We start from the raw sequence: 25,462 nt of genomic DNA, 5'->3' as shown, positions 1-25,462 counted from the left end.
ATCGTAAGAAAGGAATAAAAGGTGACTTAATCAAAACAATTAAGTGAAACACCTTTTACTCTAATGGGAAGATGAACAAAGGGAGTAGCATAAACAAAGTGCATGAAATTAATAAATGCAACTACCATGCTAGAAAGAAAACTTGGGTCCTGACAACAAAGCAATGTTAGGTACCCAATAATAACAGAATCTCTGTAAAATAGAGAAAAAGATAACTACGTGGGAAAAGCTCTTCTCTGAAAAAAGATGGAAAAAGAAAATACAAATGTAACATCTCAAGAGTCTCTCTCAAAACCATAAGTACAACCGACTCCCATAAGAGAGGACATCGGTCTCCTCTCAAATGACAAATTCAACAAACTTGTTATCCCACCTCATTAGAGATTCCATTTCAGGATTCTCATGCATTCTCCTTTGAGCATCAAATAGGCCTTCCAGTTTCACCTCACATTTAGGGGTTTCCTCTTCTTTGTTTGCTTGTCGCAAGAGAAGAATGGAGACAAAAAGAACAAATTTGAAAATATGTGAGGGTATATTATTTAGAAAGGGGATATGAATGAATAAAATACAATGAGATAAGTCCTTATAAAAGGAGATCGAAAAAATCCTAAAGGGGTGCATTTATAAATTATAATAATTATTAAATGCCTAAAATGCATAAGTTAATCTCTTAGTTACCGGATTCGCCTGGAAAAGGCCGGATCCGGATCCACGTATGGATCCGTGAGGATCCGGGCAGGATTCGTAATCCTGCCTGTGGATCCATAAGGATCCGCGGCCCGCGGATCCTTACGGATCCACAGGCAGGATTACGAATCCTGCCTGGATCCTCGAGGATCCACGCGCGGATCCGCGTGAATCCGCGGCAATGAAGGAGGAGAATGCAAAAATGTGGGCCCATTATCATTTTTTAATGTTTTTTTTTGCCCTAAAGGCCGTAAACCCTAAAAACGACCCTCTAAATCACAATGCAAGTTCATTTGCTCTCTATTTTGCTCTCTATTTTGCTCTCTCATTTTGCTCTCTCATACTTGCTAGTTTGAAGTGAAGTGCTTGGATTCGAAGGAGATCGGTTGTGGAGCTTCAAATACCTTGCAAGAAGTGTTTAAGGTATGCATTTCAACCATATTCTTGAATTCTTTCATAGATTATTGATTTATTTTTAGTTTTCCAAATTTTCAAGTTTTTGTGCAAGTGTGAAGTATGGTTTTCTTTCACTTTTTCTAGATTGCAAGAATAGAACAATGAGTAGTCAAGGCTCAGTGGGTGGGGGTGGGGCTGCATCACCAAGCTTCAAAATTGATAAGGGGTCTCCTTTATGGAGACACACAACAAGAGTTGCACAATGTCCTGGGGGTGGGGCATACATATGGAAATGTAATTTTTGCAACATACAACATAGAAGCTCCTATTCCCGAGTGAAACTACATTTTTTGGGCCCTGCGGGTGAAGGAATTCACATGTGTCAAGGTAGTGATAAGAAGGGATTACCAGCTGCACAAATAGCAGCATTAGCAAAAGAGCAAGATGATGCTGATAGAGCAGTTGCAAAAGCAAAACGTGGTGCTTCCCAAAAAACAAATATACCAACACCATCATTTGATCAAACAAACACAAGAACACATCCTTTTTTGCCTATGCCAACTACAAATGATGAAGATGAAGACCCATCTCCACTCACCCGCAAGAGAGGCCCACTAGATAGGGCATTCCAAATTGAAAAGAGAGACATTGCTGATCACAAAATTGGACGTTGTTTAATTGCAAATGGTGTTTCATTTAATTTTGCTAGATCACCTTATTTTAGGGAGATGGTGGAAGCAATAAATGATGCACCCCATGGTTACAAACCGCCTGGTTATGAGAAGTTGCGCACTACCATATTACATGATGAGAGGAAAAATGTAGAGGCTCAACTTCAACCAATAAGAGATTTTTGGGTTCAATCGGGTGTGTCTATTATTTCGGATGGTTGGAAAGATTGTAGAAACCGTCCATTGATCAATGTTATTGCTGTATGCCCTAAGGGGGCAATGTTCTTGAAGGCAGTTGATTGTGAAGGGCAAGTGAAAGATGCAGAATTTATTTCACGCATTCTCATTGATGCCATAGAGTCAGTGGGTCCTGATAATGTTGTTCAAGTGGTCACGGACAATGCAAAAGTTTGCAGGGCTGCAGGGATAATTGTAGAGTCTAGATATGATCATATCTTTTGGACACCATGCACCGTCCACTCTCTCAATTTAGTGATGAAAGCAATTGGCACCGAAATAGATTGGGTGAAAATGATATATGAGGAAGCTGAAGAGATTCAAATGTTTGTGACAAATCACCACATGTCACAAGCAATTTTTAGGAGTTTCTCGGACTTGGAGTTATTGAAGGTAAATTTTTATATTTAATATATAATTGAATATTATTGGATTCCACAATTATTAATTTTTGTTGTTGTTTACATTAACATGTTTTAATTTTTAAATGTTTTACTAACTTGAGTTTAACATGTTCTTAGGTTGCTGAAACCCGCTTTGCCTCTCACACAATCGTCTTGAGACGACTTGTGAAGGTAAAAGAAGCATTGAAGCATATGGTCATTAGCCCCCAATGGGGCATTTGGAAGAATTCCAATACAGCAAGGGCTTTAAATGTGAGAAGAATGATACTAGATGAGGATTGGTGGGGTCTTGTGAGTTATGTGTTGGAAATCACCGATCCAATAATGGCAATGCTTCGCTTCGCAGATAGTGATGAGCCATGCCTTGGGGATATTTATGATTCCATGGATAGTATGCTGGAAAAAATTAAAATGGTAAGTTTTACGCTCTTTTACAACAATTTTTTATTTGAGAGATATCTAGATTCTAAAGTTTAAATTAACATATTCACTAATTATAATTATTATTCATATTTCATATCTTAGGTCATACAGAGGAGGGAGAATGATCCTGAGGACACCCTTTACAAGAAGGTGGAAAAAATTGTTCATCATCGATGGAACAAGATGACCACACCTTTGCACCTCCTTGCATATGCTCTATCCCCGAGGTACTGTAGTTCTTATCAAATGTTTGTGCTTATTTTATCCAATGTTTGTGCTATTGATATTTGATAGTGTTCAATTGTCTTTTGTTATCCCCAGGTACTATAGTGCAGATGTACTTCGCCTTCCAAGTAGAGTGCCACCATTTAGAGATGCAGAGGTTGCAGATGGGTATAAGAGGGCACTAGCTAAGATATTCCAAGATCCAGAGATTGGGGCAATTGTGAGGAGTGAATTTGCTGCTTTCAACTCAGGTGAGGATTTCGACCCTATTGCCATAGCAGACCAAAGCAGGATGGGTGCCATCAAATGGTGGTACCTTCATGGGCAAGCCTTCACGTACCTCCAACCTCTTGCCATAAAGGTCCTATCCCAAGTAAGTTTGTAAAATTAAGCTTAAGGTTAACATTCTCAATTCCTTGAATTTATTATTTAATTTATTTATCTTGATTGTTGTATTGATAATTTTTAATTTCTCTTTAGGTTGCCAGCTCTTCTGCCGCTGAGCGGAATTGGAGTACTTACTCCTTTATCCACTCAATCAAACGCAACCGGTTGGCTCCAAAAAAATCAGAAGACCTTGTGTTCATTCACAACAATTTGCGCTTGTTGTCACGGAAGGATCCTAAGTACAAGAAGGGGCCCGAAAAGCTTTGGGATGTAGCACCCGAGACTCCTGATTTAGATATGACCATCCGAGATCTTGCTAGATCCACTTTGATTGATGTGGATGATGAGGAGGAGGATTATGAGTTAACAATCCCCTCTACTACTAGTGGTTTGGGTTCCTCTACTAATACAGATGCAGCACTTGCAGCTCACCAGTACCCCTCTGATGCGGATTTTCTTGAAAATCCATTTGATGATTAAATAAAAAACTTTAGTGTTGACTCTTGACTCTTTTATGAGTAAATCATGTTATAAACTTTAAGTTTAATGATCTATATTTTGAATGTTACAAGCTTTCACTTTCAGTAATTCAATGTGAATGTGTTGATTTTCTTTATAATCGTGAAAATAGATTAATTATCAATGTCATTGATCAAGTATACTAGATTCATACTATGAAATGATTTAGTTTTAGAATTATGTATATTTCTCTTTTTTTTAGTATATATAATATATATATATATATATATACATGCACGAATCCTCCACGAATCATAATTGGGAAAAAAAAAAAATCCCGAATCCACGGATCCGATTCACGTGCCCGAATCGGATCCGTGTCACGAATCGGCAACTAAGGTTAATCTTAAGAAAGGAATAAAAGGTGACTTAATTAAAACAATTAAGTGAAATACCTTTTACTCTAACATAGTCATATGAAATTCTTCCATTTTTTAGCATATATACAAATTCCAGATGCCAAATGATTTAAAGAGGATTCCTAGAGTCAAAAACTTATGTTCATAGGGTACAATTGTAATGACCCATTTTTAGACCATCTTTGCAATGATCTAAAGGCACAATTTGGGCCAAAGTTTAGATTGAGTTTAGAAGGAATAATAAATAGATAGTTTAACTTATGCTAAATATATATCCTTTCCCTTAATATTTAATTAAATGTCCAATCCTAATACTATCACGGTTTAATGCAAGAATCAAAGGACAAAGACAATACCTAATGCTATTACTTAACTCCGAATAAGGTTGTGTTCCCTGTTTGCCTAATTCTCACAATGGATGGTAGAATTACTGCTCTTGGGTTAGGAGATTGTCTACAAGAGGCTTCCTCATGGTTCCTACTTGTTTTGGTTGCTCCTCCCAAAATCCCTATCCACTATGAGCCTTAACATGATCAAAGGTAAAAACCTATCAGAATTACTGTAGCCACATCACATATTGTATTGCCAGTAATATTCTTAAACACCTAAGATCAATCACGACCTAAGTTACCAATTTGCTCCAGGAAGGTGGAATTCAACATTTAGTTTTCCGTAAAGTTGGATTCGATTTGAATTCGCTCAAAACACTGCCACACTCGGGTAAATTCACCCAAAATTCTTAGAAGGATCCTATAAGAAATTTGGATGAATTTGGAAGACTTTTGATTTGGTTCCCTTGTGGAAGACTTTTGGTTAGGAGATTGTCTACAAGAGGCTCCCTCATGGTTCTTGGAATTCAACATTTAGTTTTCCGTAAAGTTGGATTCAATTTGAATTCACTCAAAACACTGCCACACTTGGGTAAATTCGCCCAAAATTCTTAGAAGGATCCTATAAGAAATTTGGATGAATTTGGAAGACTTTTGATTTGGCTCCCTTGTGGAAGACTTTTGGTTAGGAGATTGTCTACAAGAGGCTCCCTCATGGTTCCTACCTATTTTGGTTACTCCTCCCAAAGTCCCTATCCACTATGAGCCTTAACATGATCAAAGTTACGGACCTATGTCATATCCCCATATTTATAAAGATAGGATAAATAATAATAAATAATAATATAATTTATTATTATAGATTATTAATATAATAAGAAGTTAATAATATATAATACATATATCGATTAACATAATCATGTTAGATGATTATAGTGTCATTGATATAAATTTATAATTATTAAAATATATAAACAAAAATATTATAAATATAAATCAAATAATTATAATAAATATATATCACTTAAAGAACTAAAGGTTGCAACCTATTTTGAATAGGCACAACCCCACATCAAGTAAACTATATAAGAAAGAAACATGGAAAAAGAGGACAGGCAGATCAGATTATAATCTGAAAACTATATCAAGTACGGTAGACATATAAAGCAAAAAACAATATTCCCTTATTTTATATTCAGTGTAGGAGGCTACAGGTCAGTATAAAGATACAAAAATCCAAATCAGCGCAGACAAAGAACTGTGTATTACGAGTAGAGCAGTGACTATAATCAGACAGGAAAGATAAAGAATGGGCATGAACTTTCCCAAGTTGTTAGACAATCAACCTTTCATGGACAACCAGTATCGATCTTGAGCACCATTTGTTTTGGCATCAATACACAGTCATTAAATAATGGACGAGACTGCCTATGACATCAGAGGAAGAGGATAGATTCCGGGCATCACATTACAAACTAGGGATGCAATCGCCCTATCAGTCCCTTCTAAGCAATCATTTATATATGTAACAATTACTTAACTAGCAAGGAGAGGGAAAAACAAAAAAAAATATCGGAGACCATAATAAGCAGCAACAGACAATATAGTTATTGCAGCATTTATTGGAGGGGGGCATTGAACAGATTATGAATAATAAAATAGAGACTACAGATCAACAAAGTGGAGACCTTCACCACCTAGTACAAAGCATGGGGATTAGTTGCAGTCAGATTGCAGACGCCATCATATGAGTCAACAGTCCTGTCCAATCAGGAATTACCTAACTATTATCCAGTAGGGAGAAACTCAGACAGATGCATTCTAAGATATTAATGAATAGAGAACAACTACAATTAGTAATTGGTGATAGTGAAGAATGGACAGAAGCCAAATAGGAACAAATAAATTCACATCTAAGTGTGGTAATCAAAAAAATCACTAGATATATAGTCAACAATCAAAATATAGACTTCTATTTTCTTTCTACAAACATATATTCTATAAACATTAAATATGTAGAAATTACCCAAGTATCTATTAACACAAGAGGATGTGAATTCTCTACAATAAATTAGAAGGAATCAGCATTGGCAATGGGAGTATCTAGGAAGACAATGATTTATCAGCATAAGACAATGACCGAGTCCAATAATGGTTACTAAAGAAAGAACATATATTATATTGGTATTTCATACTCAATCAACTATCTTTGTGTCAGAAACTCTAGAGCCAAAATGCTTATCAAATGTATATAGACCGAGTTGCAAATGAAACTAAAGTGAATTATATATAAGAGGGAAATAACTAATAAACTATTGCTCCCTAAGATGATGTCTATGCAATCATAGATGGCCTGGTATTGGGGAATTCAAGTGAGATGAAACATGGTGTTGATGGCTTGTAATGAAAAGGCTAATTACGAGTAAGTATTTGGCGATGATGTGAAAGACATGATTATCAATAGAAAGATAAGTACAAGAAGGTCATTGGAACAGGGGACATTACAACCTATAAGAATTACTATAGCTACATCACAAATTGTATTGCCAGTAATATTCTTAAACACCTAAGATCGATCACAACCTAAGTTACCAAGTTTGCTCCTGGAAGGTGGAATTGGACATTTTGTGTGCTGCAAAGTTGGATTTGATTCGAATTCGCTCAAAACACTGACATAGTTAGGTAAATTCGCCCAAAATTCTCTCAGAAGGATCCTATAAGAATTTTGAATGAATTTGGAAGACTTTTGATTTGGACAAAGGAAACCAAAACAAAATTGGGGCAAATTTGACTGAAAACCTCATTTTTATTGATTTTTTCACAAAGATGGTTCGCCAACTTAGGTCTATTAGACCCTCTGTTAGGATTAACCACAAACAGAAATAACAACTACATACAAATATAACCAATATTAGAAAATAATAGATTGCACAGAAGAGAATACAAGGCACAAAGATTTAACGTAGTTCACCCAATCCTTGGGCTACGTCCACCAACAACAAGTCCAATATTATTATTATTTAGTGATTACAATCTACAATCCCTTACAGCTCAATACCACCGCAAGAAGCTACAATATCACCATACATACATTATGAAATCCCTAACCCTAAAGCCATTTTATACAAGCTTTTGCCGCTTACAAAATTAGGGCTAGAAAATAAGTTGTCCAATAGAAAAATAGCAGCCAACGCCTTTTACAATAGTAAGGTCATTTTTGGCTTCGGGGGCATTGCCTCCGAAAACCCCCATGGGGGTTTTCTCTTGACCTCGTACTGCGATAGGGAGCACACTTGGGGCACTGTCCCTTGACCCCACCCTGTACTGCGACAGGGAGCACACTTGGGGCGCTGTCCCTTGACCCCGTCTTAGGGGCGCTACCCACAAACCCCCGTAGAAATAATTTGGGGGGGAAACCGTGCTGAATAAACCTCCGAGTCTGATTAGGCTTCACATTACAACACCCTCTAACCCTAAAAGTGATCACCAGAAGGACCAAAACGGTTGTTTTATATGTCATTTGTGCACTTTTGAATGGAAAGAAAATCTTCTTGCCTCCATTTGTGTAAGAACTTATTTGCTGTTGGAGATATATACTACAAAAAATCTTGTATGGACAAACCAAAAACTAATGCAAACCGAACCCAAAAAAGATTTGGACGAATTTCAAACTCGAATCTTGAGCCCGCATTTGTACTGGAATCCAAATCGACAACTTAGATCACAACTATAATTTGATTTTGCTATTCCATATCAATACAATTTTGAGAGGATATCTTAGAAAATCATATCCCATATTCTGAGACGTATATAGTCCATATATATACATATATATTTAAATCTATAATGGAAGAAGTTTACGTCGCTTACTTCTTTCTCCCCTATATTTAAGTATTCCACTAAGTAAAGAGTGAATGTTGTTTGTCTCAAACAACACTCAACTGATTCCAATCCTATGCAGTTCATGGTCCAATGCCAAGTCTTCTTCTTATCATATTTTTCCGTACACTATGGTCTTATCTTCCTATTTTAATATGTATAATGATGGGCTCTTATCTTTTTTAATCCATATGCTTTGACCACTTATACTTCTCCATGTTCTATGATTGAAAGACAGAGAATGTGTTTCATTGTTCTCTTTCCTAGACTACTTCTCATTGTTCCTTGTTTCACGTTACTTTCTATTTTGTTCTACACCACTTTCTCCATACTGTAATTGTTATTTACAATATTTGTATTCTTGTGAATCCCCCCCCCAATATGTATCTCTTGTCACAACCTTACTGTCCTCTACTACCTGCATTTCATGTTGTTAATATTATCAAAGTTGATTATGATTAACTTGTTAATAGAATTGACAATATTTAATGAAGTCGATTTACTATTGACTTGTTATTGAAATTGACTATATATATTTTTATTATAATTGACTTGGTACTATTGATGGATAATATTTATTAATTACAGCTTGGTTATAACAGTTAAACATTGATTAATTAATTACATATTGATTGACATTATTAATATTAATTGATACATATTCATTGGTTGATTATATTAATGATATTTTCTAATATGGTTTAGTATTAATGTTGAATATTATTGATATTGATTGTATTTCATATTTAATTAATTATATTAATAGTATTCATATCATTAACAATATTCATTATTTTATTAATGAAAAGATTATTAATTATTTATATTGATTAGTAATTTTAAGGTTCATTATTGTTATTTCTAATAATAGTATTATTTGTACATTAATTAATTATATATTGATGTTATATGTTTAAGATGGTACTCTCAATAATTGAACATTTTTATATACATCAATTGTGGTTTGAGACAACAATGACAACCATATGGCTGATTGGTATAGACACTGACCATCTTATCTTCAGTCATGACATTGTCTTTGGTGAAGAATGAGGACCTTTTCATCTTTCCTTGCCTGAATAACACTTTGAGGATCAACCTTTGAACTAATGATTTGGGTGTCTGTCTTCCATTTGTTTAGTCGAGGGATGACACAGATTCTGAATTTGAGATGCACTACCTCAATTTTCTCTTGATGAAGAATGAGGACCTTTTCATCTTTCCTTGCCTCAACAACACTTTGACGATCAACCTTTGAACTATTGATTTGGGTGTCCGTCTTCCATTTGGTTAGCTGAGGGATGACGCAGATTCTGAATTTGAGATGCACTACTTCAATTTTCTCTGGATGATGCTCCTATTGAACTTGTTCCAGTTCTACCTCCTACATCTAATGCTGGATCTTCTACTCTTTGGCCTAAATGGTGGGCTAATACTATCAATGATCGTTGTCTTGATGACCTTATTGAAGGTAGATCTTCTAGAAATAAGAGTAAGCAACATGATACCATCAAATTTTCTCTCAGGGCCAACATAATATTTTTTGACCCTCAAACATACTTTGAGGCTAAAGGGGTTCCTAGGTGGGAAAAGGCCATGGTAGATGAACATCATAGTCTTTAGAAAAATAATACTTGGGTCCTTTTTGATCTTTCCTCCAAGAAACAAGCTCATTAGCTGCAAATAGGTCTACAAAGTTAAGTGCAAAGATGACGACACCCTTGACAAGTACAAAGCGTGTGTTGTTACATAGGGGTTCTCACAAAAAGAAGATCGACTATGAGGAGAATTTCGCTCCTACAAAAAAAAGAGTACCATATGACTCCTCCTTGCCTTAGGAACTCAGTTTGGAATTTGGATGAAAAGTCCATTAGATAGATGTTAAGACTGCCTTCCTTAATGGTGAGTGAGTTGTAGGAAGAAGTCTACATGATGCAGCCTCCCAATTTCAAGGTTGCTAGAAAACATCAGTTGTGCAGATTGGTGAAAGTACTCTATGGCCTAAAGAAGGTTCCTTGAGTTTGGTACATCAAAATTGACAAGTACCTTACAAATAATGGCTTTCAAAGGAGTCCGTGTGATTCTAATCTACACGTCAAAAGCACTGGTGGTTATATTCTTCTTCTTGTTTTCTATATTGATGCCTAATTATCTTTTGTAATTTGATGCTTCTGATTGATTAGATCAAATATAATTTGTATCAATCCTTTGACATGACAAATTTGGGACTAGTGCGTTATTGTTTAGGTGTTGAAGTTTTGCAAACTGAACATAGTCTAAGTATTTTCATAAATTGCTAGACAATTTTCGGATGCAAGATTGTAAACCTACATTCACACCTATGGAGAAACCGTTGAAGCTGAAAGCCAAATTAAATTCAGCTGTGGTGAATGAATCAATATTCAGGCAATTGGTGGGCAGTCTCACCTACCTTACTGCTTCTAGAGTGATCTCAGTTTTGCAGTGAAATACATTTCACGCTTCATGATAGCCCACAAGGCTGATCATTAGGTAGCAGCGAAGCTTGTGCTGCATTATGTGAAGGGCACTTCTATCTTTAGTCTTTAGTCTTCTTTATAGCATAAGTCATGATCCTAGGCTTATTGGTTTTATAGGCTCAAGTTGTGCAAGTTCCATTAATGACAATAAATCAACATCTGGTTATGTTTATAATTTGAGATCTGGTGCAGCCACATGTACTAGCAAGGAGCAGCACGCAGTGGATCTTGCCTTGACAAAAGCTGAGTCGTGAGGAATAGTAAAGGCCACTTGTGAGGTAGTTAGGCTTCAAAGGATGCTTAAAAAAATGCAGATGTCTCAAGTAAATCCTGCTCCCTTTTACTATAATAATCAAGGGGTGCTCAAATTTCCAAATATTTCGGTCTTCCACAAGATAACCAAGCATGTTGGAATTTATTGTCACTTCATTCAAAAGCTGGTTGAAGATGGATCAGTTGAATTGTTGTATGTTCCCACTGCGGATCAAACAACATATATTCTCACGAAGTCTGTGAGCCTAGATAAGTTTGTTAAAATTAGGGTGCAACTTGTTGTAGTTGATAGATTGACCATTGTTGGTTAACAGTTTGTTCTCCTATTATATTTGATAATCTTGACTCTTTGATACCCAATGTTTGGAGAAACAAAAGAATGCTTACCAACAAATGGATCAATGTATGTATCCTATCACTGCCCTCTGAATTGATTAGGTACAACTCCCTATGATTCTTGCAATAATATGCAATGAATATGTCTTTATGTGATTAGAAATTCTTGATATTATAAGCTCTTAACCTGAGAACAGTAAAGGATAACCAAGTTGTTTGTAGGCACAAATAGCTTAGGCAAGATGTATATGAATAACCTATCACGCTCAATGGAATGATTGCAGTAGATTATCTTGATATTTTCTAATTTCTAATTCTGTTCTAAATGCAAATTACTCATCTAAATGCAGAAATAGGAAAGAAAGAATTATACATATGAGGGCAAGTGGAATTGCTTTGGCTATTAGCCTTTACTGAAATGCAATTCAACAAGTATCCAATAGACTCGCATATATTATCCTTTAATTCCCAATGAAATATCTAACATGTATGAAACTATCAAGAGAAGAAACAAAACCATATATGAAGCAACAAATGGAATTACTGTACTGCAAATATCAAAACAAAGTGGAATCCATTTGATTATTTACAGGATCATACACAATTGTCTTTCAACTCTAAGTGCAAAGCTATCTAATGCACGGACTGCAAAATATTGAAAGAAAATACTATAAATGGAATTACAGAATCATTCCCTCTCAAGTTTGCCGACCCCTGTTATGTTAAATGAGGTTACATTTATAGTTCTCTATCATTTCTTAATTTTGGTAGAGCAATAGTCATAGAATAAAAAGAAAATCAAATATGAAATTGTCCAGTCATACAAACATGTGACATCTTCTCCACTGCTGATTCTGAATCCATTATGTTTCTAAAACACATGATGCTCATTTGGCTTCCTGCAATCTTCAAAAAATCCTATGGAAAATCACTGTTTATTTTATTTTCTGTTGTTTTGCGCCAAACTGCTTATTTCATATTCCAACGGTCACTGTATTTTCAAATTCTGACCGTCAATGTTAAATCAATGATCGTGATTTAAATGTTGAGACTTTCCTTTATAATTTCTACTGCGGGTCCCTCCTTGTACACGTGTTGGATTGTCGCTTTGTCACATAGAATAATGATCGAGCAACTTTTTATAGCGAGATAGTGATGATGGTGGATCCATCTCAATCTAATGGTGGTAATAAAATGACGTTTTGTCTCTTTGTTTCGCAGCATGGGTCCCTTTTTCCAACTAGGCACATTGTGGCAAACAATTGGCACCATTCCATTGCTTGGAGAATTTGACATTGGCTTTCTTTCTTTCATAGCACCTCGTGACTAGATTTAGACTGCACTTTGTGAAATGTGATGGCCCACCAAACACGTGTCTTCATGTCGCTTTGTCGCATAAATTAACAAATAGGCACCCTTATATAGTGACATTATGACCTCCGTAGATCTTCTTTGATCCAACAGCTGAAGGCATCTAACTTTCGTTTAATAGTTTGAACGGGACTCAATATGACAGGTAAGCATCTGACTTTCAACTAGCCAATAGCATGCGTTCTTTCGTTCAATTGACTTTTCAACTTTGTCATGTATATTAACTGTTGATTTTATTTTCAAAAGGAGTTGTATCACCTTTGAATTGTTTCCTTCACCATTTTTGCATTTTGAATGTCCATTCTGTATTGAATCTAACTGAGCTTAGTTTTGAACTATTCTCATGATTTGTATATCAATCTTCCACCTCAGTCTTCAGTTTCTCTTCTACATTTTCTCTGTATATATTTATGAAAATGTATCCTTATCTAGATATAGATCTTTGACCATGGAGTTAGAACATTTCAGAGATGAAGAAATGCTTTCATAAAGAACTGCTTCTCAACATGAATCTTGTATTCAACATGATTAGGAACAAAGAATATGAGTTATTAGAAACATCCAAACCTTCTCATCAGGAAAAGTGCATAACAAAATCCTCCCAAAACCTAATCACCTAGCCATGGACTAGAAATTTGCTCATATGATTTCCCACGTCAGGTTATCTCAAAGGGAAGATGAGAAGAAAGGCCATCCTATGGGCAATCTATACCCAGACTCAATATATTAACACTTGACTTACTTTAAACCCTAGAGCAAAAACATATGGACTGAAACTTAGGCAACAACCATATAAGGAGGGCATTAGAATAATATATTTGTAATATCTTTGTATTTTATTATTTAAGGGCCAATATTTTAGATCTTGTTAATATTACAAACTTTCTAACTTCATGATTGTTTCATAATAGAAACACCGTACTTGTAAAACTACAAATGAATGTTTGTTCACTCGTTAATTCATTCAATAGTTTACAAATAGCTTGTGTAATAACTAGAAAGGTGGAACTATGGGTAAGATTTACATAGGAGAGTACTATGTTTCATGTATTCTTGAGGTGGGGGGACCAAGGGCCTAGATTTGAGGAGGGTAGTGGGATGGTAGTGAGTGAGCATATAGGGGGAGAGCCCCCTAGTGGGGTCAAGGGGTAGCCCCCTTGTGGAGGTTTTGAGGCAATGAGCCTAGTGGAATTGAGGGGCAATTTCACTCACCAATGCAAATTAAGGCCTTGAAAACTGCAAAAACCTTCATGGCAAATGCTATTTTCAGAATATTATTAAATTTTTTCTATAACACCAAGTTCTTACTATCTTTGAAACTTAGGAGTGATTTGGAATGAAGTTTGGATCCTACTTATAAGTTGTTTTTATTTCTTAGGTGTGAGTGGAGCCCATAGAAGACCATTAGGGTTAGGGTTACTAGCACGAGGATCAATTTTTCTTTTTTCTTAAAGTGGACTTTTTTGATAGAATTTCCATTGGGGACTCTTGGGCATTTTGGGTTTAATTGGTAGACACGAGGGATTCCCTAAGTGTCTTGGGGACATCTTGATGTCTCGACATTGTCACTTGACGTCCTAATTTTTTTCTTTAAGTCCTTGGGAGTGATGGTGGAATAGCGAAGGGACATTCCTTCGACTCATTGCATCTTTAAATATTCCCATTTCATATACTCCTAGTTTGGTTAGGTGCCAAGGGTTAGTTTGATATAGTGGAGGAGAGTGAGATTAAGTCAGAAAAGGCCAAGGGTAAAATAAAATCTAGCATTTTACATGGACAAATTAAGCATATGAAATGTGTGATTTGCAAACATATTGGGTGTTGGTGAGGTATGTCACTCTAAAAGTAAATAATTGTGAACAATAGAAGTGGGGAGCAATTCGTTGAAAGAAAAAGACTAAGAATACCAAGGATGAGGTTTCTTGAGAATAGAGTGCTTGGAGTAGGGTAGTTGCAAGGGTGATTTCAAGTTTGTTTGATAAACAAATGATGAGGCATAACCACTTTGGATATTAATGCAAGAACATTTGCAATTTCTTCCCACATTGACAACTCTTGGCTTTAATCTTAGTATGTATTATCCTTGATCAATTGTTAACAACATTAAGAATCCCTTATTAGCAACTCCTAATTATGGAAACTATTGTGTTATCCCTTTAGCCCCAAGACCTATTTTAGTGAAATTTCCCTACATCTATCTTATCCAATATAAGTACCATATTCTTGACTAAAGTCAAATATAGAAGTTTGATGGAAATAATAATATAAATTATTTGAAACTTTTTCAAAAGTTAAAGGAATCAAGAGTTTTAGATTTAGTAAAGAAATTTTTTTTTATCTTTGATGTGTTGCTTGTAGTTGAAAACCAAAATTTTATGGAGATGGGAGGAGCTTCGTAAAAGCCCCTAGCCAAAATACACTCTCATGTGAAATTTCCAAAATAAAAGCACAATTTGAGCAGAAAGTTATTGTTTTTCTACTTTTCATCATTTCAATAGGATAAAATGCATGCAAAATCCCACAAATAAAGATAGTGCAGTAAATTGAAAAGATTGAACTTTTTATTTGCATCCATTGAGTGATGGAGAATTGCTACAAATATACAGTAAGATGCTCACTGATATGACACTAAACCACAGATTGTGGTTGTAGATAGAGGGAAAAGATCATTTAGATGCAAGAATCAAGAGCAGTTCTTCTCATTAATTTTCCCAGGCAAAACACTAGTGAGATCAGCCACAAAAGTTTGTAGACCCTGCATAGATGTGTCTAAGAAAATCAAAAAGCCACACACTCTAACTTTGATATTTAAAGGTTTTCGTCCTCAAATCTGCCAGTTTTTGCTGTTACATTGCACCTCCCAAGATTTTTTTTTTTCCAAAATTAAAGGATTCCTTATTCTCTCAATTCTTTTTATCAACCAAGTAACTAAGCCTAAATTAAGAATAACAATTAGTTGGAAACTTCCACCTTTTAAAACAAGTCTAATTGATTAAATGTGACACCTTTTAAGATTGAATGCCACAACATTAGAAATTAGGGTATGTCCTTGAGTCTTTAGTCATATTTCCAATGTGTCCAAAACAACATGAATTTGAATTAAATTCCTCTGCCTGAAGATAATATTATAAATTGATTTTCTATCCTGGATATCTGGAGTGTTTAAAACCCAAGTCAAAAAACCTATGCTCCATGAAGTTTCCCAGCTGGGGACGTTTTAGGGGACAGGGATATGTTTTTGGTATGTGTACGGGACGAAGCCAAAATTTAGGGTATGGGACCTCAGGGAACGAGGATTAAAAACATAGGAGATTTTTTTTAATATATAGAGACAAAATTCAAATATTCATATCATTCCATTGATAAACCATTCACCATAGACATTTTAGAAGATCAATACATGGAATATTATCAAATGGAAAATACTAAATACTTCCATTATAACAATATCACATACATATATAGCAAAAATCAAAATGCCTAAAGGCTCCAAGTCATGAAATCAAAATGAAATAAAGAGAAGACCAACTAAAATAGTTAGTAAATACTAAACGCAATCTTTCGCTGCTCTATGCTTTTCTTCTTACTCTTAGCAAGTATGTCAAATCTAAAAATGAGTAGAAGAGTTAGTGTTTTAATGGACCAAATATGATTTGTATATTTTATTATGTCTTTAAGACAACGAGGGGCCCATGTGGTCGGCAAAAATTAAAAAAAAGGATTTTTTGGGGGTGTTTTGCCTTTACCAAATTAGCTGGAAAAAAGGGGGCGACCAGTAGTTTCGGGGACGGATAAGGGACGACAAAACCGTCCCTAGTACTCTTGGTTGTCCCCAAGCTTCTTGCCAAAGAAAATTGGCCATTTCAAAGATGTTTCCAAATTTGCCAAAAAAGTGACAACTTAGGGGATGACAAAAATTAGTCCCCACGTCCCCGTTTCGTCCCTGGGACGGGTACAACCCCAAAACCATAGGGGACACATCCTTGTGATATACTGCAAAAAACTTAAAACTACATCCAATGACTATATGCATGCCACTGTCCAAAGTTCTCATCCTCCTTAAATGTATATAGAAAAATTGGACTAGACCTCAGAGCTATTCTGTAATCATAGTCACCCATGAAAATCTTCAATATTACTGAATTAGACCAAACAAAAGATGAGGTAGAATAGAAGACATCTAGGGAGATCAATAGGGCCACTCAAAACTCAGGATTACCTACTCAAAGGTTGAAAGATTCTTGAACTACAAGTTCCATTTTATACACTAAGAAAATAATACAAAAAATATAGTTATTTTGTGCACCAAAGTTTAGGAGAGTGCTTCCTTGTGATGATTAAGAGGTGAATGGAGGAGAAATATAGCCCTTTCGAAAGATTTATGGCATTAAGGATGCATATTTAGTTTGAAAATTGCCTTTGTCAATCTTCAAGGTCCACATTCAACAAAGTAGAGGTGAGGACAAATAGAGCTATATTAGCTTAATATGACGGATGAGGAACGTCACGACAAAGAAGCAATATAGTTGAGGATGTTTTCTATTCACCTCCTTTCATAACTTGTCAATTCCTTTGTTGCAAAGAGGAATTGGTTTATATAGAACTTGATTGATTCAATCAAGAGAAATAGGCTATTTGGTAAACAAACAAACTTGTGGTCATGCATAGTGCCTTGTGACTTTAGGATTTGTAAACTCTTGAGCATCATTAGATTCTATTTCTGAGGTGTAATGTTGATCTCAAAGGTGCCACATAGATAGATGAGAAGGCATATGAGAGATTCGTTGTGGTTCAATTTGATGAGACAATCACTCTTATTGGCAGTATCTTGGATTTAGAGTATTATTTCTTATTTAGGAAAAGATGGGGTAGGGCAATAGCAACAATAGATCTAGTTGTCTATTTTGTCATTTTTTTGATGTATCTTTTTGGCCTTTTCATTTAGTTGTTTGTGCACTTTGGTCGTGAAAACTCAAATAATTATACATTGAATATTGGTAGTTTGTCTATTGTTGGCAGTACATGATTTCTCAATTTAGTTTTAATGTTTCATCTTATGGGAATATAATAGAAATGACACTGGCAAATTACTATCATATGAATATTTGAAATTTTTAATGTTCTTAATTTACCCCATTTTTAAATTTCCATCCCCTACCACCCCCTAGAAAACTTCTTACACCCTATCATCTTGGAAACATTTTTCCCCATTTCCTTCCATTCCCATCTTGGTAACTTTTGGGAACATAGGTTCTGTAAAAATAATTAAGTTGTGGCTGTCTATTTGAAATATTAGGTGAGTTTCTAGTATGACCCATGAATCTGGCGAGTAACTTGATGATACTTGTCAAAATCTTGGTTGTCTATTTACTTGATGACCACTTCTGGCTTTCAAGTGCTCGTTGATTGAACAAATTCACAATGAGTTTTGGAACAATAATACTTCCTTTAGAGACATGTGACATTGTTTTTGATTGAAATAATCAAGTGGAATACCTACTAAATTACTAGATTATGCCTATTATAACATAGATGAAAATATATCAGATATTACTGAAGAGAAAAAGAGCAATATTACAAACTTAAGAAGCATTACTGTAATGATAATCAATTTAAGATGGTAGCAATCTATATGAAGAGACGTTTTACAATGTAGCTACATTCTCTTCCACATTCGAATGTCACTCTCAGAGCATGAGAGAGAAAATAAAATGTGAACCATTCCTCCATCTAAAAGGTCACGTCACTAGTGCTTCACTAGGATGCAAAGAGAAATGTTATGACATCGAACTCATCAATAAACTCAGAAATCTTTTTTTTGGCTTGAATTTTTTATTTTTTTCATATCGTGAGGTGGGCCCTTCAGAGCCATTGTTTGATGATTGTAATGTAACCATACTGAAGACCTTCATCTTTTACTCGCCATTTTTTAGCACAACTTAAGCTTTCTGACAAATGTGGTAGTTCTAAATGACTTTTGCTTTGAAAAACTGCATTTCTAGCATATCGACTCACTAGTTTTTGAGATAATTTAAAAATTGTGTGTTGACCTGCTACCTGGATCAATATGTGCCTGTTAGGTCAAATGATGAAGTATAAACTCACGGTGAACAACTTTTCAGGTGTTAGATTTTCACAGATATTTCTGAGATAAAATGATAATCTTAAAGAAGGATTTTTTGAAAAGTAGTTTTTCATATGATAAACTTTGTTTTTCTTGAAGTGGCTGTGCTATAGTTTTGTATTTTGTTTAAATATAAATAAAGATATTCAGACATGGCAGTAGCAATTGGAATGTTCGCTTATGATAATGATGAATCTCTTGGAGTTAAAATACTTTTATAACTAACAGAAGAAGACTGATTACTTTACACGCGTTCTGTCTTTATATGTTCCCAGTTATAAGGCAGTTAGAAATTGCAGATATAATATTGATAATTATCTTCTTTTCATTTTACTTTTCTTGAAAATATGGCCTTTGTAAATGAAATGGTTGGAAAGTTGTTTGGTACTTGTCTATATGAATCTCAATGGGAATCCCTAAGACACAATCAATTTTATGTAGGGCCCGAAGCAAAACAGTCCTCTTCATCAGCTCAAGAGTCTTCACCTTTGATGGACACTTCAAATCGGTAAATATAAATAAGCATGTGTATTTTCTTACATACATTCATAGGCCAAGATAAATGGTTTTTCTGTTTGCAAATCACAGGTCATATGAATTACAAGCAGAACAAAGAGAAATGAAAGAGGCAGGGTCTTTTGTGCAGACTCTTCTTACAGATGCTGCAAGTTTTGTAGAAAAGGCCAAGGTGATTTCTATCATTTCATTATTTGTACAATATTAAAGGTGGGAATTTTGTATGTTTCTTCTTTAACAGTCCCTTTGTCAACTGTATTAAAAAAATTTCTTGTGTTCGGTGCATAATGTGACACGGCATTGGCCTTGCTCTTCCTTATATGGGCAGTTGTTATCTCAATATATTGAATAACAATTCTTTGGTGTCAAGGATGTTCATTGTTTTTCCCATTGGTTTAAGTTACTTCCCTCCTCCCTTACATTCACAAACTCCTTGGTTCCTCCAATCTCCTCCATTTTCTTTTGGCTGAAATCTCTTCCAGAGGTCCCTTGAAGAGGCTATGGATGCCTCTCCTCCTCCAGAGCCCATTGAAAAGGTACCAATTTCTCGTGGTTACACTCTCTGTGTAGAGAAGATCTGATGACCTACATCCAACACAATGTTCAGAGATCCATCACTAAGCCTTGTTACGAACCAAGAAAGAATATAACTGTTGTTTTCATATGCAAAACCTACATAGAATCCAGTTGGAAAATGCTCTGGCACGTGAAAGGGAAATCCCTCGCTGTTCTTTGGGAGCCTTACTGGCTCAAAGAGTCTTCAGGTTCTGGAAGTAGGAAAACTGAAAACTGGCAACATGATAGTTTTTAATGTTTAATAAAAGTTAATTGCTTTCACCAGTGATGCACGCCAAGATAAATTAGCCATGTTTTAGCCCCTTTTTTTCCTATGTAGTGGGCCTATAACATGAAAATCATGTTTGCATGTTATTTCCCTCTTCCGTACGTTATGTGCATGTTTGTTACAATGACCCTTGATTTAACTATTCCATTTATAATTACTGTAGATAAATACTCCATTAATAGTTAATATAAATAATTAATTAAAATAGAGTTTATATTACTAATAATACAAAGCCATGTTAGTACCATCCATTATCATTAATTAATAGTGTACATAATTAACATCATTAATGCAAAATCAACAAGATAAGCGCAATTAATAGATTAATAATAATAAATTAACAATGATAATTAACACCATCATTAATAAATAAATAATTATAAATGGGGGCCTTTGAAAGGGCACACCCCATAACCCACACTAATGTAAAAGTAGGAAAGAGCCCTTGAATATGGTGAAAGAAGAAAATAATACATAACCAGGGAAAGAAGGAATTCGTCCTAAGAAAAAGGGAGACTTATAATTTGGCATTTATAAGTGAAAAGTAAGGGAACCACCATAAATACATAGAGGGGGATTGAATAAATATTAAAAGAGGTATAATTTGCAGCTATAACATAAGGAAGACATATAAGAGACCATGACTTCATAAAGGTGTAAAAAGGTATATAATATTGTGATTGCAACTTTCATAATTATTCCCATGTAAAAGAATATCAAATGGGATATAATAATTGTATAATATATATATAAAAGTACATGTCTATGGAAGATATTCAATGTTCTGTTATTATTAATATTTATTAATCCATAAAATGATATTTACAAGATAAGATATCTATGTTTATTAAATATAAAAAGTTAATTGATATCTTATGAAGAGATCAATATAGTTGGGGGAGAAGATTGATCTAATTTCTATAGTGTCAGTATGAGAGATTGATATAATCTTTAGTTGAACTGACATGAGTGAGATTTCTATAATTCCATTATGCATGTCTGTTGAGATTGATATAAACTCCATTTGACTGACATGCCTGATATTGATATAATCTCCATTGGCAAGAATATTTTGATGAGTCAACATATGCAAACGTGAAAAGGTCTTGCATAAGGGATATCCCTTCCAAGAAGGACCTTGATGGGTGTGCTCCAGGGAAGATGAAGAAATAACCAAGGATCGATGATATATCATTTAAGACTCAAATGGGATAGTTTTGCATTTAGAATAATATAATTGATGTATATTATTGTTTGGTTCTAATATTTCTTAGCAGGTATAACTGGTCACAAACTAACTCTAATAGTAGGAACATTACATTTGTGAACTGTATTTTATCCCTCATGATTAATGTTTAGTAGAGCAATGGTTACATTTTTCTTTGCCAATGATGTATACAATTATAAAGACCATATTTTATTCTTTTTATGAACCTTCCAATTTTTTATCATTATTATTTTATTCTTATAATTTGGAAATAATTTTTTTTTATAACAATTTCTTCTCCAATACCAATTGTAAGTTGATGTTATCTAAATATGATTTCCTTTTCAATGTCACGTAGGCTGCATGCACAATATTTATGGGCTTAGGCCAACACCAAATCAATGCTTCATCAGTTCTCGTCATGCCTATGGTACCTTCTCGTATGACTAGATTGCGGGTGAATGCCATCAATCCAGTCAAACTTTATCCTGTTAAAAATTCCAACTGGATTCAGATTGTGACTAAGGAGGAAGATGTGGACACACCTAATGCTACTAGCTTGCGTCAACTTGATTGAAGCAATTGTAAGTGATATTAATTGATGCATCTGTTATTTCATTTGTTTTCTCTTTCGTATAAATACACTGATTGATGAGCTGTTACTGTCACGATGCCAGAAACGTTGGATGGGTATTGATTCACAACATATAATCTTTGCTGCACCGCATGAGTACATATATGATTGTACATGTATCGTTTCTCAGAGTATAAAGGTTGTTTTGACATTGGAGTATATATTTTAAGATACTTGAATATATAATTTGAATTTTTAACTGCTCGCGTATCGCATCAGAATTGGTAATTGTTCAAATTATTCACAGCTTTGGATCGTCTAAAGAAGCTACCATATGTGTAGGATCTCCAGAAATTCTTTAAAATCCGGCTTTCTCTGGACATCCACGGAATAATTTTCTGTAATAAACTTTGCAAAAAATTAATGAAAAGTATTATTTTAATTTTTTACAGTCCAAGACACTTTGCAATATTCTAGAAGAAGATCTGTGTGGCTATGTGTTATTGGTGCTCTACACAGTTTTTGTTAAAGTTTGATTTTTACATGTGAAGTTAATGTCATTGGCAATTGATATTCTGATCAATCCACTAGAAAAGTTGGCTCTCTCTGTGTGCTGTTACTTGCGTGAAACAGTAAAACTCCTGGGAATATATAGTGGATTTATCCTGAAATCTTTTTTCTGATAAGTAGTTTCAGGTGTTAAACATAAGATCCTTCTATTACATTGTCATTAGAGTGCTTTGTGCCTTTAGAGACTTGATTTTTTGTTTTGATCTTATCCTGCTAATATGGCCGTAGTGACTAACCACATTCAAACTATAAGTCTGGTGAATATTTCATGGTAGTTGATTGATCATTTAGACATCACAATATGGTTAGCTTTATAAAAACAAAGCAGTTAGATATAAAAAAGGGAAAACTATTACACAATGAGCCAAGTAAAAGAATAAGGATGATTAATGAACTAAATGTGATCGAAATTCGCTAGCATGGTGTTCGTATGGAAATTAAATGGAGAATTCAGTAAATATATGCATCACTGCCATCAATGCTTTTCTTTACATTGGCAATACATACAACAAATCATATTTGATTCTTACTATGAAATAATATTTGAGGCTTCTCCCTACTGCTCTTTCATAATTATACCTTTATGACTTTGTCACACATAAAATGAGTTTTGTTTTTGCTAGCTTTTTAAAAGAAAAATTGTTTTACAGACACAAACACTTTCCTCATGAAAGAAGAAAAAAATGGAGAAGGCGAGAAACCGTAGAAAGAGAAAAAGTCAGTATAGGCTAATAACCGCGAAATAGAAAGTAAGCCGACTTCATAAGAAGAGATCACAAGGAAGCAGTGGTACTGTAAGTATGATGATAGAAATTGAGAGAAATGCCATAAATAATCTTTATCTATTATTGAGTATAAAGGTTTGGCAAGGTGTAGAAATCGAATGTTATCCATACATGCCGTACATTTGAGCATTAGGAGCCTGGCTAGGTGGAGGACTACTGTTGGTGGACATGGTGGAAAGCGGGAATATTCCAATCAGTTGCTTGGGTTTGAAGTCCACTGCTGCTTGCCTCTTCATCAAACTTTATTATTATATTTATTCTGATTCCTATTTTCCAAGAGAGCTGAAATTTGTTTTGGTTTTGACAGGATCATATAATAGTGACTTTTCAATACTTTGGGTCCCCCATATTTCTAGACAATTGGAAACATTAGCGATTTGGACACCACTTTCTTCAACAAAAAAATTTATATGGTTATGCTCCCTATTTTATCGAGTTAGTTTCTCAGTTGCAGTATGACACTTTGGGAATCCAAATAGCAATTAGGCCCTACCAAGTATGAGAGGTTACTAATTCGTTTCAAAGAGATGTCTTGAAGGCGCATGTTGTTCTGAAGGGTATCAGGTAGTAAGGAGTTGCAGCCAGTGGATAGAAGATTTTTTTTAATATATCTTGTAGATGCCAGGTGGACTATAGCCTCTGTCCCAAGAGTAAGGAAACTTGATCTGTCACTATCAGTTATGAGCATAGAAGTGGGATTGAACTTGGAGTAAATGGGCAATAAGAGATGACAGGTGACCTGGAGATTGGTCAGGGCATAAACTTGAGTTGGTTGTGAAATATTTGTTGTATTGGTATGATGAGGGAGATCGAAAAGAGAGAGAGAATAATCTTTTCAAGATTATCGTTTTCCTTTGATTATAATGGCTTTATCTTGGAAGCTTCACTTCTTGGTGGATATTATATTAGGAAATTTACTATATATCTTGATTACATGGAGATAAGTTATATGGTGACAATAAAATATAAATGGTAAGTGATTTATTTATTCTTATGAGAGATAGATTCTTGTTGAATCACTACTCATGAAATAAGGGTCAAATGAGTTTGACTCAAAAGCTACACAGTTAAATCTTGATAGCAATATCACAATTTGACTTGTCTTGGAAATTATCCCCTACTTATCAATTGATGAGCTTCAGGGGCTTTCTAATAACTGGTTCATAAGGCATAACACTTGGTGAAGGTTTTGCAAATGGGGTTGCCTGCAGAGAGGGTTTAACCATGGAGGAAACTTCGTAGTTAAGCACACTCAAGTTGGAGTAGTATTGGGATGGGTGACCACCCAGAAAGTCCCGGTGTTTCACCTTTGTGAGAATCACCTGAGGTGAAGCACCTAGATCCAATGAGTGCTAAGTGTTCCATTTATTCTCATGAGAGATGGATTCGTGTTGAATCAATACTCATGAAATATGGGTCAATGAGTTTGATTCAAATACTACACAGTTAAATCCTGATAGCAATATCACAAATTGATTTTTTGTGGAAATTATCTCCTATTTATCAATCCACCAAGAAATTATGTCACTTAATTGTTACATGGAATTCACATCCTATAGAGTATTGATAAGCAAAATGAATGGAATGATGTCAACACCAGATGTACGTTATAATGAGTCTTGCACTACATAAGTAGGGATTGATAAGTAGAATGAATGGAATGATGTCAACCCCAGATGTAGGTTATATTGAGTGTTGCACTGCATAAGTAGGTATTGATAAGCATAATGAATGGAATGATGTCAACACGATGTAGGTTATATTGAGTGTTTCACTGCATAAGTAGGCTCAGCTAATATATTAGCTCAAATGGCTTGATCAATCTTTCTACCTAATAGTGGCCACATG

At 34.9% G+C, this 25,462-nt stretch overlaps 2 protein-coding genes across 5 annotated transcripts in view; both read left to right on the top strand.

Moving 5' to 3' along the window:
- Positions 1 to 22,716, top strand: part of LOC149540786 (magnesium transporter, putative (DUF803)) — a 122,037-nt gene extending 99,321 nt beyond the window's left edge. For all 4 annotated transcript variants that reach the window (XM_089801865.1, XM_089801867.1, XM_089801866.1 and 1 more), the window contains 4 exons: positions 19,560 to 19,626; positions 19,707 to 19,806; positions 22,044 to 22,269; positions 22,363 to 22,716. In XM_089801865.1, the coding sequence (XP_089657991.1) occupies positions 19,560 to 19,626; positions 19,707 to 19,806; positions 22,044 to 22,262 (386 nt within the window). In that variant the 3' untranslated portion in view covers positions 22,263 to 22,269; positions 22,363 to 22,716. The remainder of the gene's footprint in view (positions 1 to 19,559; positions 19,627 to 19,706; positions 19,807 to 22,043; positions 22,270 to 22,362) is intronic.
- Positions 1,131 to 4,001, top strand: LOC149540787 (uncharacterized). Its single transcript, XM_089801864.1, has 5 exons — positions 1,131 to 2,384; positions 2,513 to 2,809; positions 2,921 to 3,045; positions 3,140 to 3,416; positions 3,524 to 4,001. The coding sequence occupies exons 1-5, from the start codon at positions 1,245 to 1,247 to the stop codon at positions 3,908 to 3,910; spliced, it is 2,226 nt and encodes a 741-aa protein (XP_089657990.1). The 5' UTR covers positions 1,131 to 1,244; the 3' UTR covers positions 3,911 to 4,001.
- Positions 22,717 to 25,462: the final 2,746 nt, after the last annotated feature.

The sequence above is a fragment of the Cupressus sempervirens genome, chromosome 9 (genome assembly GCF_028749045.1).
Source record: "Cupressus sempervirens isolate cs-2001-9-10 chromosome 9, ASM2874904v1, whole genome shotgun sequence".
Taxonomy (NCBI): domain Eukaryota; kingdom Viridiplantae; phylum Streptophyta; class Pinopsida; order Cupressales; family Cupressaceae; genus Cupressus; species Cupressus sempervirens.
The sequence above is the reverse complement of the archived record's forward strand: the minus strand, read 5'-3'. Positions and strand labels throughout refer to the sequence as shown.

Coding starts and splice junctions, on each gene's coding strand:
- LOC149540787 (XM_089801864.1), top strand. CDS start 1,245: ATGAGTAGTCAAGGCTCAGTGGGTGGGGGTGGGGCTGCATCACCAAGC. Junction 2,385..2,512: donor CGGACTTGGAGTTATTGAAG/GTAAATTTTTAT, acceptor ACATGTTCTTAG/GTTGCTGAAACCCGCTTTGC. Junction 2,810..2,920: donor TGCTGGAAAAAATTAAAATG/GTAAGTTTTACG, acceptor TTCATATCTTAG/GTCATACAGAGGAGGGAGAA.